The sequence below is a fragment of the Austrofundulus limnaeus genome, unplaced genomic scaffold (assembly GCF_001266775.1).
Source record: "Austrofundulus limnaeus strain Quisiro unplaced genomic scaffold, Austrofundulus_limnaeus-1.0 Scaffold1258, whole genome shotgun sequence".
Taxonomy (NCBI): domain Eukaryota; kingdom Metazoa; phylum Chordata; class Actinopteri; order Cyprinodontiformes; family Rivulidae; genus Austrofundulus; species Austrofundulus limnaeus.
In genome coordinates this window covers 41,972-63,830 of record NW_013953660.1, presented here as the reverse complement: position 1 = coordinate 63,830, position 21,859 = coordinate 41,972, and the positions used below count along the sequence as shown (strand labels likewise).

At 38.0% G+C, this 21,859-nt stretch overlaps 1 protein-coding gene across 3 annotated transcripts in view; it reads right to left on the bottom strand.

The window, feature by feature from the left end:
* Window positions 1–3,574: 3,574 nt before the first annotated feature.
* LOC106534742 (pleckstrin homology domain-containing family A member 5) overlaps window positions 3,575–21,859 on the bottom strand; it is a gene marked incomplete at its 3' end in the record, with an annotated part of 57,020 nt that continues 38,735 nt past the window's right edge. For 2 of the 3 annotated variants that reach the window (XM_014031474.1, XM_014031476.1), the window contains 11 exon segments: window positions 3,575–3,628; window positions 4,538–4,657; window positions 5,313–5,396; window positions 5,792–6,272; window positions 7,732–8,241; window positions 9,715–9,830; window positions 10,990–11,090; window positions 14,085–14,157; window positions 17,210–17,314; window positions 17,472–17,595; window positions 21,448–21,486. In XM_014031474.1, coding sequence (XP_013886928.1) covers window positions 3,575–3,628; window positions 4,538–4,657; window positions 5,313–5,396; window positions 5,792–6,272; window positions 7,732–8,241; window positions 9,715–9,830; window positions 10,990–11,090; window positions 14,085–14,157; window positions 17,210–17,314; window positions 17,472–17,595; window positions 21,448–21,486 — 1,807 coding nt within the window. 3 annotated transcript variants of the gene reach the window in all.

Here is a 21,859-nt window from a genome sequence, read left to right as displayed (position 1 = left end):
GGGTGAGGGGGTCACCCAGGCAGCAAAGTGATGTCACAGCGATCATCACCTACAGTCCAACTTGTTTATGCTCTTCATCAGCAAAGCAACAAGAAGAGGTGAGGAGGAAGCAGTGCAGAAAGGTAAAGAGGATTAAAATAGACCCCAAAATGCATAAGACTTCTTCTTCATCAGTATGCCTCTGAGGCCTTAAATGTTAAAGGTCAACTGTGTTCAACAGCTGGATGTCAGGTCTTGAACAACTAAAACGTATGAACTGTGACTGACTTGCACTCACCACAGTGAGAAGTGCAGTGGGTTTGACATGAATACTTAACTCAAGCATGCTAAGAGCCAAACATGAAAAAAACTGTTCTGTTGTACTTAAATATCAAAAAAGTATTTCCTCCTGGATTTAAAGGGACAGTTCAAGTATTTTTTTGAAGTGGAGCTTATGACAAATCAACATCCTACCTGTTGTAGATATTTATATGGCCTCAGTTTATGAAAATAAAGCTAAATTCTGATCGTACTTACAAGCAGGGCCAAGACCTAAGTGGAAAAAGGCTAGTGGTTAATGCAAAGGACTTTATCAGCCTTAACACTGCAATTAATTTTGCATTGCACAGTTATTTAAAAATAATTATGTGGTTATTTGCAAGTATAAAAAGTTCCTGCAGAAGCTAGATGTAGCACATTCTGGAGCTGGTCTGGGCACATCTGACTGGAAAATAATATTTTTGATAAAATATCAATATAAAGCAAAGCTAACAGTGCTGTAAAAGTAGATCAAATATTTATATGAACCATTATGAAGTTTTTGAGATTAAATATGTTTTAGGACAACATCAATTAACTTTGGTCGTGGGCTGGATGTTCGCTTGTCAATCAGGTTAAGTTCATTTTTTCAGATTAAGATATTTTTAAGAGCTACCAACAACAAGCAGGATATAAACTTTTCAGAAAACCCAACCTCAAAAGATCTTAACCATCCCTTTGACTCGGGGAAAAGTATTCAGCATGAAACTCGTGACGTGTTTGTTAACACAGAATTTAGATAATAATCAAAGCCTCCCTGCCAAGTTCTGGTGAGTCAGCTAATCGAAGTGAAGGCATTCTGCACACACAGAGTTATGGAAATCTAACACTGTCTAAGGCACACAAAAAAAAAAAAAAAAAGAAAAAGAATGATGAGGAAGGCCTACATGCTTTGCAGCCAAAGTAAGAAATGTGCAGCTACGACTCAGGCATTTTTAAAAAGCCCCATGCCTAAGAGAGAGTTCTATCAACAGGTTTCAGCTTCATCAGTAACTACATACAACCTGAGCACACAAACCTCAAAATAAAGGAAGGGTTCAACGGAACAGCGAAAAGTACATACATACAACAAAATACTTTTTAAAGTCATGCCCACATGAACATGACTTCTAATACGAGGAGAACAATCAAAAAGCAATGGATGGGGGAAGTGCTGGCATAGCAAACGATAACACGGAGACCGTCCTCAAGATGAAGACTTGGACATCGGAGGAGGAGCATTGCAAAAACAGACCAAAAAGAACAACAGCGACTGGTGAGGATGACGTGGAGCAAAGCCTTTGGCTGGCCTTACTTGGTGGTAAAGTTGAGGCCTTGGAGCAGAGTTCTCAATCAATTTGTGAGTCATGGCGATTAAAGGGTCATTTTCCTTCATCTAGTTCAGTTGCGGAGAGGAGCAATATAGCAAGTGTCAGAGAGTTTAGAGCAGTGCACTGGATTTCTGAGACAACAGCCACAGCAAGATCACACCTCACTTCACTCACTTTAAAAAGGACCAGACTTAGACATAAACATGTGCTTTCACACAGGACAGGAGAGGCTACAGCCCCATCAAGCAGTAAGTCATACTTACAAACAGGATCAGGAACATGTTATAATGCAAAGAAGCTTATTTCTTCTTAGTGAAAAGCTCCGCCTTAAAAACTTCCATTTAATATATTGGGGCAAATACAGCAAGCGCTACAGTTACTTTGTACAGTGCGTGTGGTGATAAACAATAAACACGAGTGAAGAAGCAATTATTTTTCTGTGTTCACACAAATCTGAGACTAGATATTAAATGCCAATTACTAGAATTGTTTAAGTGTTCCTGTGTGTATGACTGCGGTTAATAAACGCCCCCAAGAGCAGAAGATAAAAGTTCAGTTCCTACAGCATTTTTTATGTAAACTACAAGGCAGAGATAAAGCATGTACACTGTGCTGCTTCAAAAGAATAAAATGAGAGCCAGTTACTTTGTAATTGCTGTAGACTTTAGGCTATTCATTAAAACAAAAACAAAAAATAAAATAGACCCATGACAAAACACAATGCAAACTAGGGCTGCACAGCATATCAGCATGCACAATAGTCAAATGACAGGATCTGCAATGTTGAATAATGCAAATTAAACAAAATACAAGCTTTCCGTCTTGAACTGGCTACAAACACATAATCAGAATGTTTGAGTCTTTAAACGATCACCCCACGCTTCAAATAAAAGAGTAAATACAAATGTGAATGTCATCCAAAAGTTGTCACTAAATGTTTTTAAGGCTGTTCTTACTGATTTTGGGAAATAATCATCTGTTAGTAAATGTTTTAACTGAGGAGTATTTTATTAACCTATCTATGATGGTGCTGTTTCTATTTTTGCTGTGAATGTTTTGTAACCTCTTACTGCTGCCAGACTCGGCCAGGATTCCCTTGCAAGAGAGATTCTTAATCTCAATGGGATTTTCCTGGTGAAATAACAGTTAAAAAACATGTAATAAGGAAAGGTTCAGTATACCTATGAGGTTAGTTTGGGTAGATAAAGGATGATGTTTTAAGCTAATATACTAAGCCAAAATATAATGGCAGTCATGAGTTGTTTTTGTGTGTTCACATAAAAAACAAAAAAAAAAAACTAAAAGAAAACGTGCAGCCGCTGGTTTGCACTTTTTTTTGTAACTGCTGTTCACACAAGTACAAGTAGTAGAGATTTTCAGCACATAAATATAACTTATGAGAAAAAAAACAGATGAGAATTGCTGATGATCAGTTTGGTATTTATATTTTTACTTCATGGAGTCAAACATATTTATTTAGTTAGTTTTTTTTTTCTTTAATGAAGCTGCATCTCAACAGGAAATCATCAGGAAAACGTGGTGCCTCTTTGAACATCAATTCATCTGTTGATTTTCTAAAAAAATGTACTAGGCAGTTACAAAACTGCCTAGTATCTTTCAAACATTTCAGAACTTTAGCTGTAAGTGTGAAAACTGTTACACGGTTATGTGTTTTGTGCCTTGTAATATAAAATTAACTAAGCGTTTTAATTTTAAAAAGAACAATTTACATATAAAAGCAGTCATTAAACTAAACCAAACATATATACTACACATATATACATGCATACACTTATAAAAACAAAACAACATATTTGTCCATAATATGCAGCTCCTTTTGCAACTGTACCTTTCTTCAACACCGGCTTAAAAGGAAGGAATAAATTCACGCACAACTACAACCAAGTATTAAATGAGTTCAGTTCATTGGTAGCGAAGAGAGGGCATGCGCTCATGCATCACCCCACCTGATTGTCCAAATACATGAGGTTCCTTTGGAGGTGATGGGAGAGAATGTCGTTCTACAGTCAGCAGAAAAGGAGAGGAGAGAAAAGGCAGCAGAAAAGTGAGATAAAGGAAAAAAAAATCAAAGCCCCCCTTTTCTTAACCTGATGCTCCTCTTGTGTGTCTCTTTGTTACTTACATATCACACAAGCATGCCATGTTTCCAAATATAACCATGTAAAGAAAAGGAAGCAGGACAGTTCAATGTGAAGAAAGCAGGTCAGGCGTCACACAGACTTTAAAGGGTAACAATATGATGCTACTTCTGGATGTGAGGGAGTGCAGCTTCACTATGACAAAATGGGCCATGCAATTTTGACCAAGTGCAAAGAAATCACAAGAAACAGCAAGTCAACGACATCCAGTAATTATCTTTGCATGGATACACGGAGGCATCAAATAAATTCTCTATAATAGAATTTATTTGATGCCTCCGTGTAACCATCTATAAGATGGTTAAAATCTATGTAAAAGTGACTACAAAGCCACATTAATACTCTTTAAATAAGCTTTAGATAACCTATACAATGTAAAAATCTTAAATAATAGTTAGTATGTCACTGGTTTTAGTCTCTTTAAGCTTTCCAAGGACTTTAACTTTCACTTAAATCAAACTGTCTGGACTCTTTTTGGTGCACAAAATAAGTAAATCAATCACTCGCCCTGCTCAAATATGTCAAATGTAATGACCTGACAAACTAAGTGAAGCAAGCAGAAAAGTGATTTGGCAAATATTATGGCTTTCAAACATTTTTTTGCATGTTTAAAGCAAAGTGGATCACGGCGTAGCTGATCCCTGAAGACAGTAAATGTATGAAGACCAACCAAAACCTCTGGCTGGAGATGAATAATGAAGATGGGTAAAGATGGCACACACACCACAAGGTAGCACACACGCCTGCAGAGATGTCTCTGCGGGGCCTGACCTTTGGGTTGTCGCCATCCATGTTTAGTTGCATAAGCTGTGCTACAGTGTGCTCCCGGATACTGTTTAGCTCTGCCTGCTGCCGTCGCAGCTTTATCAACAGCAAAGTCAATTCTTCAGGCTGCAAGGGAGGGGAGGAGGGACGCACAGCCACATTGAAACAGGGACACGCCGCAAGGGGGTGGGAAAGGAAAGGAAAGAGCACACCAGGATAAGAGATTAAAAGGCAGAAAGGATGAAAATAGGTGAGCATATCCTGGCGTTGGGTTTTCATGCACTTCAGGAACATGACATTATCCCAGGTGCATCACAGTCGAAGGCATAAAAGCTCGTTAGGTTTGCTAAAAACAGAAAAGTTTGCATTTATTGCAGGATCGGGGTGAGACTTTACCAGCCCTGTCAAAACAGAATAGCACTGGGTGCAGCTTTGACATAAATTCCCAATCTGGCTTAGAGAGTTGTGAGTGACAGGGTTTTTAAGTCTCCACTGATGTGAAGTGAGTCTAAGGCGCTCTGAAGTGAACGGATTTTAAATCTTCTAACTTGGAGCATACAGCCAAGTTCTGCCTAAATCTGCCTCTGAAAGACCTTTGAAAATGTTCTGGTCGGAGAGGAAAAAGTGAGACAGTGAGGGTAAGCACTATTATAAAAATAGCATTGTTTGTCACAGAAGTCTGCCTAAACCCAAGTTTGAAATGTTTCAACCGAGAACCACAGTCATATAAACATATGTGGATCAACAAAAAGAAACGAGGAAAATTCAGATGAAGACTTACAGATTTGCCTTGCAGAGAGTGGGCAGTGATAGTCTGGATTGGGATCCCTGCAGGCATGGATCTCCTATCAGGTGGGTAGGCGTACTGGAGAACACAATTTTATTAAAAAATAAATTAAAATATTCAAACACACCTGTTAGTAGTATTCAGTCATCCATTTTTCATAACCATAATGTGCATGCAATAATAATTACTCACTTAGACAGCAAGTGAACATTTAAAACAATTAGGTTGCAACAATTTAAAATGTCTCAAAGCTTTTACCCTTAGATAATCAGCTGTAACTTCATCAACAAATTTTAAAATATCCATTTCTTCTGTAACATACCCCTGAGGTAAAACAGACAAACTGCTTGTTTACAAGAACTACAAAGTTCAATTCACTTCCACTGAACAAAAACAGAGGTAGACATTTTAAAAATACAAAAACCAAGAGCCACACTATCTGCATGGAGACTGAAGATAAACGTGTTGAAAACCTTGTTGATTTGTGGCCGGTGCCGTCTGTCCAGGCTCGACTCGCGTCTGTAGATGGGGGAGGAAAACTCGGAAGGAGCGTTGGCCATGTTGTAAGACCTCATCGGCGAGTAGCCACCGTACATGGACAAGGACCCGTGGGAAGGCGAAGGAGGGATGGAGTGGCTCGGTGCCGCGTGCTCCGATAAGTTGATCATGGTTTTGGGACTGGCCATGTTGCTATAGAGCCCCGGCTGCCTGCCGAAGGCCTGTCTTTGCTGCCACTCGTATAGCTGCCACATGGTGTCGTCTCTCATGGAGCGGCGCTTCTCGGCCGCCGCCGGGCCCAGGGCTTGGTCGTACAGAGACGGCGACATGCTGCAAATGCTGTCCCGCTGGGCCATGCTATTTCTGGGCATGGTGCGGTAGCCATCTCCATAATGAGACATGTAAGGTAACCGATGGCTTGGCAGATTTCTAGGCAGTGTCTGGTATGATGTGATGCTATGGAAGAAAAACACAGTGGTTATTACTTAATTAAAGAGAATAAAATACTTAAGACTTGTTATGTCACTTAGATGCACAGAGAAAGTGGGGTGTTAAATTAATTTAATTTATTCAATTTGTCTTTAAATGTGTTGGCGCACACTTTAGATCAAGTCTATGATCAGCTGTAGGAAGAAATATGTGTTTGTGAGGATTTACTATTTTAAGTGTTTATATGTGGGTCTTGAGGGAATTGAGCAAAGCAAGGCTCTACTCAGACAAATCAGACTTTCCCTGATAAAGCAAGGCTTTAAAAAGCCAAACTTTCTCAGTGGGTTCAAAGTCAGTGCAGTGGCTTCACAAGGACTTCATATTAGGACTTCCTGACAGATTGGGGCTAGAAAGCTCACTGGTCTGTAAAACCCAAACCAACAGCATTAAAAAGGCATGTAACTGCATAGCAACCACCATCAGTGGGGAAGAGACAAACAGTGTTTAAAATAAAACACGGACAAACTGAAACGCAATGTAAATATACACCCCAAGAGCTTTTGTGACTGTTTTTTATTTTGGAAAAGAAAAATCAGCACAACAGAATACAAAATAAATATGTGGTCACTTCTGCATCAATAAAAATGAAGTCAGATTGTCCAGAGTTTTCACATGTTGACATGAACCCAGTTTTCTCTTTCTGCAAGTTTAGAGACAAACTCATTCTGTCTAAGTCTAAAAAAATATATCCAACATGGATCTTTTTGTTATTTTAAGATATCTTCCTTTAAAATGTATTCCGTATTTAAATATGGTGTGCACAATCACTTCCTAAAATAAACCCTAATCTCAGAATGAGAGGGGGTAAAGAGGCTCAGAGCAGGAGCTTGATGATGATAAACAGGAGGACAAAAACTATTTTAGAGGCAGACATGATGAGCGTGTCTGTTTAACAAAAGGAAAGAGTGAAAGTTTAATCCCAACCAATTAAAAACAGAGTCCTTACAGCTGCTCCAGCAGCAGGCAGTTAGTCTGACAGTCATTGTTTTTCCTGCTCCTAATTGCTGAGACACTGAAGTGAGAAATGTCAAATGTTTACATTGTGATGCTTACATTAGTAACAAATGTACTATTCTTTAAATAACACAGCATTAGAAAGAACAGATTTACAATAACACAAAATCCCAATCTCAACATAAAAAGGTTTTGAGGGAGAACTTCCTATTTCAACTCAATAATTGTTTGTTTCCTGTTCCTATTGCTGAAAGTAAAACTTGTTTCTTGTAAAACAACTTGTGTAAGACCTTCTGCAGCCAATCTATTTAAAAATATTTACACATTATATAACAATAATATTATTTTAAACATTGTTATATTTTTAATTTATCAATTAATTTAAAAGCAAACATCTACAATTAAAAAAATGACAAGTAATAAATGAAATGACAGGAAGCAGAAAGAAGAAAGAGGAAAAGATTAAACCTACCTCCTGGTATCATCATCCTGGTTGCGGACTCTCTGTATGCGAACCCACTGTTCCAGCTGCTGCATAGAGCTCGTCCTACTCAGGCTGCGGTCCGGCTCCTGGTTGGGACTTTGCAGAACGGGGAGCCCATTCCCATTAGCAGGGAGCTGCTCTCCTGATCCATTCATCTGGGGCTTTTGGTGCATGCTCTCAGTCTCAGCTGGAGGCTGCGGCGAAGTCACGTTAGCCTTAATGGCTGCTGCCTGAGTCGACTGCAGTTTCAGGCTGTTGATCTTGGTGAGGGGACGTCCACGCTCTGCGCCGTCCTTCTGGAAGCCATAGCGCTCAGCGTCACGTTGCTTTCTGTCTTCTTCTTCTTCTTTGGTGGAGGTTACTGCTGCACTGCGTTCACGATCAACCTCAAGGTTGCGTTCATTGTTCTGGATTTCAGGCTGTGTGAGAGGCAGCTTGTGGTTGACAACATGACTAACTTCTTGTGGCCCACACTGTTCTACTTTTAGTCTGTCCAACCTGAAAACGACAACAAGACAGAATTAAATAATGACAGAAAAACTCTAATAAACATTTTCAAACTGAAAGCCCAAAACACCTTCTTTGCAACAATAAAAAAAGACCACAGAATTAGAATAACCTGATTGGACTGAATGCATTTCTCTATACTTATAAAAGTTAACCGAGATAGGAAAAAACACATTTTTCTGGACAATATATTGTCTCAGAAATTATTGCAATAAATGATAATATCATTTGAAGACCACTTATTATGACAGGTCTAACTGAGACAAGACAAAATGTAAAATAAATAAATAAATTACAAAGAGCTAAAACACAGCCTTTATTGTTGATTATTCTAACAGGTTTTTGCTTTAAGCTAAGCCAGAAGTGCAAAGTAAATTGCTGTCGAAGAAGGCCAGACGTGAAAAGGAAATCAGATATCGCCAATAAAACACTTCCTCTGTCGAGGCCCAGCTGAAAGATGGTGCTCAGACCCCAAATCCATTTGTAACTCCAATCTACCACCCTATGGTCCCTGGGGACGTATTCAGAGGTAACAGGCACCACTATTTTTTGGCTGTAGACTAGACTAAGGCCAGCACTTCAAAGTTGATCCAGTTTCCCTCAGTGGCATGAATCACTTGGTCAACAACACAAAGGCTCAAAAGACATTCTTCAGACTTTCCACTTGTATAGTTTCAAACCATGCACCACTGGTCACATAATGTCTTCTCCAGCTTTCTGTGTTTTGGGGAAGAATGTGGACACAAAACAAGTGTGAGGTGAAATAAAAAGCTGCTATAAAACATAAAAACAATATAACAGAAAACTTACAGCTGCATCACACAGTCTCATTTTTGCAGAAGTATTGAGTGGATTCCAGGCACCACTGCTCTGTGTAACGCAGCTTCTTACAATTATTCCTCTGCTCACCCATGTAAAACATGGGCCTTAGATGGGCTGGTGGCCAAATGACAAACATTAAAAAAACCTGAACTGGTATGTTGGTGAGTATGATCAGCCATTGCAGCTGTACATCCCCCTCAACAACTTGCAGCATGCACTGATGGTACCAACATGCCCATATGAATGTGGTGCTTTTTTAAGTATTTGTTGCTTTGCAATAAACCACAATACTAAATCAGTTGCACAACATTTAAAGACAGTTGCAGTTTTTTAAACAAGCCCAAAAGACCAGAAATGACAAGACTTTGCATCGAGCTGCTGCCAAAGACCTTAACAGGCTTAACGGAGGGATTTAAAAGTACTTGCTTCTTGCACAAATTAAAAAAAAAAGAGAGAAGAAATATCAGAGTGGAGAAGCGAACTGAAGAATGCAGAGTCATTAGTGTTCGTTTTAAAAACCATCCCCAGTGCCTTTTCAAATGTCTTTTTTTCCCCTCTCCTCCTCTATTCAAAAGTGACACAAACTACTCTAAAAAAATAATAAAAGGGAGGGGGAAGCGTATTAGTGAAGCTCTTACAAACCTTTTGACTGGCTCTGAATGCACAAGTGCAGCATCTGTCATTACTTTCATCCAAGACTCCATCTCTTTGGCTGTGTCCGTGCAAAAATAGTATGTCCTCATGTTGGGATGCGTTGCCTGATGGACGGGAATGGACAGGAAGAGTGATGCACAAAGTTTACCTGGAATACAGAAAGGAAAATAATGTCAGAACTTCATATTAGACTGGTGAATTGTTTGCTATCCAGCTAATTGTGACTATGACTTTAATGCTTTTGTAAAACAAGTTGAGCTGAGCTGATTTGTAAAATGTTCCTGGATGAGGCCATCTGTGCCGTACAGACAAATCAAATCCTTGAGTCACTTAAGTTTCATGCATATCATCAGATTAAGGCAGTAAATCTGCCTGAAACAACTCTAAGACTTACCATGCAGTGCATTGTATGGATGAAACATTGTCTGCTTTCTTCATTCCCTCGTGGTAAACAAACCAATATATTGTCAGAGGCAGATGCAGACAGAAAGAGAGACAGAATGTTTAGTGACCAATCTAAACAGCCCGTTTACCGATGTCTATGAAACAAGAAAAGCCTTGTCATTTCTTTAATTCACTTTATATTGTCTAGAAAAAGGTCACAACCATTTGGTGACACAAAAAAGGTAAAATGAAAAAATAAAAATAAAAAAAGAGTCAAAAAGTCATCCGATTTCTGAGTTTAACTGAAGAGTCTGTGCTCTGAACTGTGGTTTCCTTGTTTCACTAAACGCTCTGCCTGAATCTAAGTTGGAAAAGGAGTGGGCTGTGTGGTTACAAAGACCTTGAACGGACTCCTGAGCGTCTGTGTTTAGCTGGATTTGGCAGGGCAACTCTGTTGTCTCTAAGGGTTTATGAAAAATGCAGCAGTTCTATATCCACTGTTGAGATTTCATGAAATATGTTCTTTTCATCAAACTCAGGGTTTCTGACAGTATCATGGTGTCATAGGACTGCACTCCTGCCAGCAGCCTGTAAAAGACATGCTCCATTCTCCTTGCATCAATAAGAAAAAAAACAACAACTTATTTTTAATCTGATAAAAACTAGCTTTAAAGTTTCAGTAACACATTTTTCAAGCTTGTAAACTTTGATTCATATCCCTAATAAAACACTGAGCTAAACAGTAAAAAAAATCTAAATATTATTTTGAGCGCTTTATTTTTCCCTACAAAAGCTATTGTTAGGTCTTATTACTGTAAGTGTATTAACACATAAAATATGAAGACTAACAAAGTTTAAAAGGTATGAAAATATACAAACCTTGAAAGCATATTTTCTGTTAATGTGATCATCCACAGACAACATGGATATTTGAAAGCTTGGTAGGAGAATGCTGCCAAGTACACCTTCCTCTTTTTCATCTAGAGGAAAGAAAAAGTAAATGAACCAAGTGTTTGAGGCTGGTTTCATAAGTCGAGTATTTTAGGACATTACTTCTATTTTGTTTAAAATGCGTTTAATTAGTTTGCAAATGTTAAGGCTTGGTATAGACTGTAAAAAAGGTGGTCCTCCGACTGGAACCCAGAAGCTGAAGCTGAAGAGGGATCAGCTCCCTCGTTGGCTTGTTCCAGAACATGTTTTAAAGTAAACATATCATGCTTTTAAATCTTTCTTTTTCTCATTTAAATCATTCAGTTGAGGTCTGTATAAAGTGGAACTGCAATGAATCAGTCTGACTTCTTCCTTATTGTATCTCCACAAAACCCTCTTTAACCCCTTTTCTGAGGTGTGTCTCAATCAACTCGTTTTGATGCTGTCTCTTTAGATCCAAACAAGGCGCTTCACACCCCGCCCCCCTTCAGCTTCCAGAGCAATCCATTCTAGTTCAATAGCAGATACAACTATATAGTGTCACAGAAACGTTTAATTTACAAATCAAGTAAAAGATGTCAATAAGGGAAGACTTGTCCATCCAGTCTTAAGGTTGGATTATACTTCAATATGTGAGACAGCGGGTTGGTGATTGCATCATTTTGGATGTCTTTTTCCTGAGCAAGTATAAACAGGCTGAAGATGCGGTGGTCCATAAATTATCATAGATCCTCCCTCTGCCCCCCAAAGCTCATTTAAGTAGATAAACAGTAACAATGATGGCTGGATATTGTGTTCCATCCATCCATCCATTTTCTGTACACGCTTCTTCCTTTTCAGGGTTGTGTGGGTCACTGGTGCCCATATCCAGCAGTCACAGTGTGAGGGGTGGGGTACACCCTGGACAGGTCGCAAGTCCATCACAGGGCCACACATAGAGACAAACAACCATTCACTCTCTCACTCACACCTAGGGACAATTTAGAGTTATCAATTAACCTAACAGTCATGTTTTTGGTCTGTGGAAGGAAGCTGGAGTGCCCGGAGAGAACCCACGCATGCACGGAGAGAACATGCAAACTCTACCCAGAAAGGTCCCCGGACCAGGATTTGAACCGGTGACCATCTTGCTGAGAGGCATCAGCTCTACCAACTGAGCCACCGTACCGCCCCTGGATATTGTGTTATTTTTATCAATTAATGATCAGTGTTTTGTTGAGTTAAAAGTCCGTGAAGGAAAAACTTTTTTCTTTTTTTTTTTAAAGGTGGTGATGAAAAAAAAAGACGTAAAAATCAGCTGCATGCTCACGTTCAGTAGGATCAAACCAGCTGCTCTTCTAGCTCTTTTAACAACTGGCTTCAGTAAAAGAAATCATTTTAAACAACATGACATGCAGAAGGCAGAGCTGGACCACTGCAGTGTTCCTCATGAACAGACACACCCACCAAGTTCTAACCAAAAACACGCTCCAAGCTGCAAGGTCTGCATTGTTCTGACTTTTTTGTCACTCAGAAGGGGGACGTGCAACTCGAAGTATAAACCAGCCTTTACATGCTGGAGCCAGAGTCTAACCCCAAGCGAGAGGAAAATGAAACAAATTAATGTTAGTTCAGACCTTATTTAGAAGTTATGTTGCAAATCATTTGACATAACAGTTCAGAAACCAACTAACAGGTTGAAAAAGTCAATATCTACGCAGCACCAGGAAAGACTAAATTAAAAATTTCTGCACTCCTAGAGACCCCAAGTACACAACAAAAATGTGTGTAACAGGGGAAAAAAAGGATTTTGTATTGTATGTCCCCTTTAAGCCCCGCCCCCTCCATGCAAATGAACAGAACACTGTAACATTTCTAGGGGTTGAGTCTTGTTGAGCCATGTAATTCTTACCTTGCTGCTGTATATTTGAATATTCACTTTTCTAATATGTATTTGAGCTATTACATGCTTACAAGAAAGGTCACATGACATCATGATTGTGGGTGGAGAAGTAGGCGTGACTTAAAGCCCCACATTGTTAGTGCACAGATGCTGGTTCCAAAAATACTACACAGCAGTTCCTGTAAATTTCTTCCTACAGGCTTCAGTTCCCAGGGAGTGAAGGTAGGGACACTCAGTCTACTTGTGTGATACGTCTGTCAAAGTAATACACAACCATAGAGGTGTGTGCAGAGCATTTTCCGAGTGTAAGCAGCAATGCTGGACATCCTGTGTGAACAATAATAACCTGATCACTCCAGCAGATAATGGCTGTATTTAGTTGAGGCAGCAAAGTTGATGACCTCACTGGAAGCTTTTTACCGATGAACATCACAGCAGAACACGTTCATCTGGCTAAAGCCCTTAAATCTGCTTCTGTCTGTGGCCTTTTGTCAGCCAGCGGGCAGAAAGAATGTGTCAGGAGCGGCAGGATGCTAGGAAAAACACAGCTTCGATGTCATTCTGCTCAGCACAAATGATGCCTACACCCACATCAATCCTGTGCCCTGACATGTAGACTTGAATCAGGTGAGATCTATAGCATCGCAGTGAGAGGCAGGTTACTTAAAAATAAACATTGACATTAAAGATGTTCCTGCTGTAAAACAGCACCACGGAGGGAGCTTAAGGGTGAATCAGACTTTAATAACTGCAAGGAAAACCTTTAAAATACATTTGCAAATATTTTGAAATCAATCTAATTACTAAAGAAACTTAAGCTCATTTTATCATTTACGCTTCAGTCAAAATTAAGATTCTGTCGATAGTATAAAAAGTTTTTTTGTCAAAAACATTACAATTCTCAAAATTTGTATAAACACTTTAATATTATCTACATAAAGTCAGTTTATTTCAGCTGTATTCAGAACTTAAACATGCATGTTTCCATTTCTGTAAAACCCTCAAGCTTGATATGTTTTTCAGTTGGTTGTGAAAGGTTGTTTTTTAATAGAAACATGGATGTATCAGAAATTAGCACAGCCCTTGACATGAGGGCTGACTGTCACCATGGTACTTAAAATAAGAAGTGAAAACCACTGATGTGTTAATTGTGTGTACTTACCTCTATAGTAGAAGAGGCACAGATCAGAAAGGACAAACCACCTCTTTTTCCACAACTTCATGCCTGTACTGTCCTGTAAACGCACCAGATAAACAGAAAACCTTTACTTCACGAACCGTGGAGTCGTTCTTCCAGAGAAATGACCACCTTTACTGCAGAATAATTTTAGCCCTCAAAATATTCAGGAAAACTTAAAATTCTAGCTTTGTTTTGATAATAAATAGCGGCCAATCAACTGTTTTAATTTTATATTTTTACATTTCTTTTATTTTAGCCACATTTTTCTAAACGGAGTGCTTTCTACAAAACACAAAAAACTATAAGTTTTACAAATAAAAAAATAATAAAAACAAAAAACTTTATAAGTCATAATTTTTACACTTAAAATGTTTCGACACTCAGATTATGCTAATTCCCGAGATAACTCTATGCACAGGCCGGTATGAGCCAATATTCTGGTGGTATGATAACCTTAAGCTAAAAAAACATATTTTTCAATAATAAACAAAAACATCAAAACAAGATTAGCTTTTATTTAAAGAAAGAAACATTTGCTGCATAAATAATATCATATAGTGTGTAAATGCATATTAGTATTAACATAATATTTGGTTTTAGTTATTTCATTTATTCATTATTTCAGACATAAATGATTTCAAGTGAACTTGTTGACAGCTAATTAAAACCAGTGAGTTAGCTTTGGCCTGAACTCCGGGTGGATTTAAAACCAACTTTGTAAACAGATTTTTTTCTTTCCAGTATTTTTATTTAGAATGACATTTAAGATCATGGAAGTTTTTTCTAATTACAAGCATTGAAATTATTTTTTACCTTCAATGCCAAAGACTCAGCAGGCAGTTTAAAAACTGTATTTTTAAACAGATTGTAGAGGACATTAACCATAAGCAAATTGTTTAATGACTCTAGAGGCTATTGGTCCCATAAATACTGTGTGCCGTTTCCTGAGGAGCTGAATTTTTCCCTTTAGAGACTGTTTTATGTTTGGCCAACTATAATGATACACCCTTTAAAAATGAAGTGATTCCCTTGAAGAGAAATAGTTTTAAAATGCTTGTATTCCTTCACAAGATGACAAACTAAACAGCATCAGAACAATTTATTTAACATTCGTAGATAATTGTGTCTATTGTGCAGAATATTACTTCTCTTCTGATCTGCTCTTTGCAGAGTAACTAGAGAGCCTGATAAGTTAATGTTAGTTAATTAGCTGGATCATTAGCCTTTGCAGCAAGCAGGAAGTCCACCATATATTTCACCTGCTAACATGCTAACGCGTGCAGTTTGTTGCAAACATTTATTTCAAACCTTGAAAAAGAAACATGAGTGTTGCTCCTCTGATAGAAAAACCAGGACTGTGTGGGTTATCAGATGGACAATAAGAACAACTGTCCAGCAATGTCTTTATTAATAAGAATTAATGTTTAGGAGAATCCCCCCCTCAACCACTGTAAAAATGACAGCTCAACTCCAGGTCTGGTAACAGAGATGGGAAATAAAAGTTTATGTTTGTCTTTTTTATCTTGTTTTCAGGTGTTTAAAATGTAGGAATGGTATGATGGAAACATTTAGTGGTTTTGACACTGTGACTTTTGAACACAAGGGCACAACTTTAAACTGGTAACCGGCCAATGCCAAGTTGTCCCAAACTATAATTTATTTTTGAGAGAAAAAAAAGTTTGTTTCAGGGTTAACGGAATACAATAAATATATTTTTTGTTTAACTTGCTCTTTAACATCAAAGTGCTTTTTTTAGTCTGCAGCCTGAAAAGTAATGAATATTAGCCCTCCTGTTAACCTTAATGGAAAACTTGAGCAGAGTCCTTCAGCATAGATTTTATCTGGAGAGTAAAGTAGGAGGCAGGACCTCAGCAACTCTGTTATTATGGTCAGACAGCATGTGGGCTGCAGCTTGGTTTAAATGGAAATTTGCTTGCGCCACCCAGAATGTTTTACATATTAATATAAAAAGGAAAGAAAATGCAGATGTTGCTCTTGTGTGCTTCAAGGAGGCAGAGCTGAAAACTGCTAAATTCGAACATCCTGACCACCTACTCTAAAAGCTATCAAGGTCTTCAGCATCAATTTTATAATGTGCTCATGAGGAAACTTTGTCAAAACTTCTGTTAGATCTTGTTCTTAGGAGGCTTTCACCAACACATCGATCACGGTGGCGTGTTGATTTCCCAGTGGATCTGCTGCAGGGCTTCAGCTTTCACTCAGCCAAGGACTTCAATGGCTTCCAGGTCTCAATGAGGCAGAAAAAGAAAAGTGCAAATCCAGCTTTTATTCAGGGTAGCAGATTTGTGAGTCTTTTGCTTGATCTACACCAGCCAGATTAAGGTCTCCAAAGAAAAGCAGCTGGCAGCTGCAGCAAAGGAAACAATCACGTGTTCACAGGCTGCACTGGGAGCCCTGCAATCAGAACTAATTGAGTCTTCTTGTTGGGAAGCATGAGAATAGTACAGTCTGGCCAAGGGCTGTTTCAAGCACCACTTTTCTCTCCTTGCAGCAAGTAACCCAGGTGCTGTGTATTTAAACACTGCTGGCTGTGCAGGAACTCCAAACAAAGCCATGTTCAGACGGTGCAAAGAATCAGAAATATATCTTTTTGTACTCGTCTTGCATTGTTACTTAAATATTAGAAAAACTCACTCAACAATGTGCTACTTCTACATCTTTTCTGTAACATTTTTTTATTGGGCAGATTTTAAATAAGCTCCTCTTACTTCAACATGACAGTATAAAGAGATAAGTGGCTCATTAAAATAGCAGAAATTTGAATAGATATTGAAATCACCATGCTGAGAAGCTAACAGGAATGATGCCACCATACTGTTTAAATAGTTGTTTATTGCTTCCATCTGCCAATAGAACTTAACACAAATCACAGTAAGTACTATAGTCATGAAGAAATAGCGTAAATAAAAATATGTCCTGATTTGTGACCTCATGTGACAAACCAGCAATAATTACAATTAATGACATGCATTTTTTAATAACTATTAATGCTTGTGGCATTTAATCAAATTAGTTAGCTCATCTTAATGTGACATCATAAAACCTCCATTGTTTTAAGTTAAAATTATTTAAAGGGGTTTTCTTACCTGTTTGTAAAGCCAGTTTCTTTTCATCACAGGAGCATTGGGATTCCTCCTGATGGAGTTTGATCGCTTTCCAAAATTATGAATTTTCTTGGAGGGCCTTGAGGGCTAACAGGGGAAAAGAGGTACGAATGTGTAAGATGATTGAAAATGATTCTTTCTAGTCTTTGCACAAGCTTTTTGAACAATTTAAACATGATCCCCCCCCCCCCCCCGCTTTCTAACAGGGATGCATGTTAATGCCATGCTTGCTTGTGTCACTCACTCTTCCTGCCGGGCTGTTGGGGTTTGCAGTGCAGTCAGAGGTGGCTGCCGTGTGGTTGGAGGCCTCGCTCATGGTGCTTAGCGGTCGTTCCTTCTTCTCATTCACTGGCACTTTGGAGGCAGATCTAAACAATAGACACAAAGCAAGCCAGAGGCACAACAGCAGACCATCAGTGACAACTCCCTTGTTGTTTCAAACCCATTTAAGAACATAGGAAACATAGGAAAGTTAAAGCTCTAAGTGTAATGAGAACTCAACATAGGCTTTTAAATCAAAATTTGTCAGTGCAGATTCTTTTCCAGTTTTTAGTAGATTTGTACTCTACGGACATCAAAGCTGACATTCTGAACTGAAGGTTAAAAAAGAATGAAGTACACATAAGAAAAAGTTCAATACTTTTTGCCTTAAGCAAGTAGACCTTGAGAAATTACCAGTAGAGATGTTCTGCAGAGGAAAAAAAGACATGGCAACCAGACAGGAACAGAAAGACTGCAACAGTGAAAATATTCTCACCTCTCAAACTGCACTGGAAAAAAGTAGCCAACCCTGTACTGCAAACTCTCCCATTTGAACAAATTAATGAAGACTAAAAATTTAATTTCAGTAAGTCTTTATTCACTATCTTTTCCTGTTGACCCTTTTGTAAAACATGCACACAAAACTGCAAGTATCAGCATAAGTAAATTCTGATTATCAGTAAATGTAGTTTAAACCAGACTCCATGCGGTTACATTTAAAGTGCACAAAGACAAGAGGCATCACAATGAGCAACACTAGCTTTGATCCCTGGAGCAGGTAACGCACAGAGGATATTTGCTGTCATGCAACACAAGTGAGAGGACTGATACTGGCAGCAGACAAGACACAAAACAATGACAAGCTCAAGCTGACTTTACATTACATAGTTTAAAACATGTATTTTTTATTAATTTATTACAATCAGTACCTACTGAGAGGATATTTTAAAAGTCTGTGTTCATGAATACGTATTTTATGGGGTTGTGTGCAGAGAAGACATCTGGCAACATAATCAGAGAAGTCATAGGTTGGACAGTTTAGTGACTAATGCTTTCTGAAGATAAAATGCACATTATTTTCAATCACTGCTCTAAAATTGGGTGTTTGTAAAGAGATGAGTAGCCTCTGAAACCTGATTTTTTTCCCCCCATCTGATGAGCTCACTGCGGTAAATGAGCTTGAAATCGTTTCAACACTTGTGTGACAGGCGAAACAAACTGAACCGTAATCAAAGGCATGTGAACTGGACATAAAAAATAAAAAGATTCTGTCAGGAAAAGGGCCAGGGATCTAACTGGCTACTGTCGTAGGAGACTTCAGCTTTATTTGATGCTCTATTTGGCACCAGACTGCATCTCGGTTGTGAGCTGCATATAATTACTTTGGACCACAAAATCAATCTGCATGCAGTGAAACTGCAAAGAAGCAAGTGTGTCAAATTGGTGGTTTTGCTGTTTGAACTTGCAGGCTGATCAATTTTTGTGCAACTCAATTCTCATAGGCAATTTTAAACATCAAACCATCAAAACCTATATAAAGAACATAAATTTGAACATAAAATTCAATAGAAACTTTATCCTGTTTAATGGCTGTAAGCCAAAACAATGTGCCTGTGGAAACGAGTTATGTTCAACAGATTCACAGACGAGGAAGATATAATATTAACAGAATACAAATTATGCAGGAGTTTAATAATGTTTCGTTTCCTGGCCAACAATCAAAAACTCCAAGATACAGAATATTCAGGCTGGTACAAAATTTAGAAAATTAGATAACACAACAGCCATTGTATTAAACAGTTACATTAATCTAGTTTTTATTTTGACTGTAAATCAGTTTAATGTCATAAAAAAGAAAGAAAATAAACTCAGCACTGAATTTGAAACCAGAATTTTCTGAGTTAAAATGCTTTAAAATTGCCCTTGTGAAGCACCATGTTGAAAGGAATTTTAATATATTTCTATATTTGTGTTTCAGGACATGTTTTCATGTTTTGACTTACATTTCCTAGCTTGCTCTTATTCTCCTTTCAAAACATCTTATTTAAAAAAAGCTAACTAAACAAAACTGCTTTGTGATCGCACAGACTAGTTACAAATAACGTAACTACATTTATCTAAGTGAAATCAGAAAATTTCATTTAATTTTTGATACACTGCTAAGTCTATATTTAAACTACTCGCAATGATAAAAATGAAACACTAAAATACACAACAGCTCAAACTAATAAAACTGAGCTCTGACAGACCTCTCATAAAACATTTGCATGACTCTTAGCATGTATTAAACTATTATTTATATCATCCACATGCTGTGTGCCTGCATTAAATCAGTGTTTTCTGGTTTTCGATGGAGCCCAGAGTGGAAATAGTCATGAGCTGTAGCAGAATACACTAAGCAACATACATCTTTGTTTTTGTTTACCACTGCTCTGTGTCAAGAGCAGTCAGTGGTCCTTAAACTGAAGCTGAAAGGGTCATGTCATGTTTTCTATTAAGAAACTGCTTGTTTAGAACTGGAAATACAGTAATTAAAAAAATAAACCCTGACCGTTTGCTTTAAAGTTGACAACATATTTTAGACTATTCTACTTTTTAATTCCTTGAAATTAGTTGGAGATGTCAATGAATAGTTGTTACAGTTTTTACTAATAATTTGTAATTATTTTGATCTTATTTTTAAAACAGTCAAGCAGCATTTTTACGATGTGTGTTTGCTCAAACAGCGTGTACCATTATGATTCAACTGGAGTTTTGCTTCCTTAAAAAAAAAAAAAAAACACCCAAACAAGATAAATACTCTAAAATATGAATAAATGCAAGTAACTTACAATATAAATTTAAATATTTAAAAGTTTCTTGTTTTTGGGACAGGTATACATTTCAAATAAACTCAAGTTTTTCAAGTTACACAATCTAAGCAGCCCTACAAAGGCAAGAGCAAACTAAGTTCTCGTGCCAAACAAATGCCCTCAAGTATCAAAGTGTAATATCTTTGCCTGGTCCTGCATGGATTGTGTGTGCATGTGTGTATTTGTTTGTGCAGAAATAGTGAGGAGGGATTACACTTTCACTGAAGGCAAGCACTCTGAGCTCTCTGGGGGGAAACTGTGAAATGAGTGGCTGTGAGTGCGTTTTAAAATGACCTCACAGCATTTCTGAAGAGGTAAGTGTGCTGTAAAGAACATTTGTGTGTTTCCAAACTGAACCTTTATCTCTTTAATGAACAAACAACAACCAACAAGGCTAGCACATGCTGGTTATGTAAGTGTGCAGGTGTCATGGTGTCAAAGATTCAGGGTTTAGTACAGAGCTGCACATGAAACCAAAAACTTGCACCAACAACAAAAATATAACTAACTGTTCTTGAAACTGACATTTCAGTCATCTGACTTTGTTATAACATAAAAGCAGACTTTAAATGAGACCAGTGTCGCCTGAACATCCATTAAGAAGAGAAGATTAAAGGGAACTCACAAATCAAGTCTTCACTCAGTTTGTCAAAACAAAAAGAATACTTTGTGCACCACAGCAGCTCAACAATCACATCTCTGATCTGTTAAATCATATTTGAAAGCAACGGTTAGTTTAACTCCATCAAACGGGAGAGCAACTTTGCTTTATTATAGGGAAGTCAGTAAACTGCATACAAACTGGGCCCAAAACTTTTGACGCTAAAGATGTGCTCGCCATCAAGTAAGTAATGTTCTCCCTGTGACGAGTTGTTCAACGAGGTTTGGATGAACACAAAATAAATGGTTCAGACAATAAAATGAACCTTACAGGACTCTGTAGTGTAAATGCATCACAGGGCATCAGGCAAATCACCAATCCAAAACACCCACAGTCAGTTGTTAGCGTGCAGGACAATGGTTTTTAGACATAGAAAGGTTCAAGAGTTTCACAGCAAAACAGATGCGGACAACACAATTATCCGCTTGCACCTACAAGTTAATTACCTGCTAAAAGCGGGACGACATAATTTTCTGCAATTTACACTACAAAACAAGAGAAAGATTTGTTTAGGAGAGAAGGAAAATAGTGCAAATGAAAGCTTTTTTAGGAGGGGTTGTGCATCATCCGTTTCTCTGTTTTAGGTACTGAAATCAAAAGAATATAAAATTTTTCAAGTCTGATAGGCTGATTTTAATATGCTGCTGCAGACTAGTATGAACAGTGTTTATGAATTTCAATATGCGGAAATCTGTGAAAATTAAGTGTTGAGGTGAACTTGGTGAAGCAGGAATACAAGAACAATTCTGCTAATGGAAAAGTAAATGTTGCAGTCATGTGTGAAACTAAAGAGTTGCTCACTACAATAAGCTAAAAGAAAAATCAGCTAAATTAGCAATTTTCAGGGTGTACGCTGCA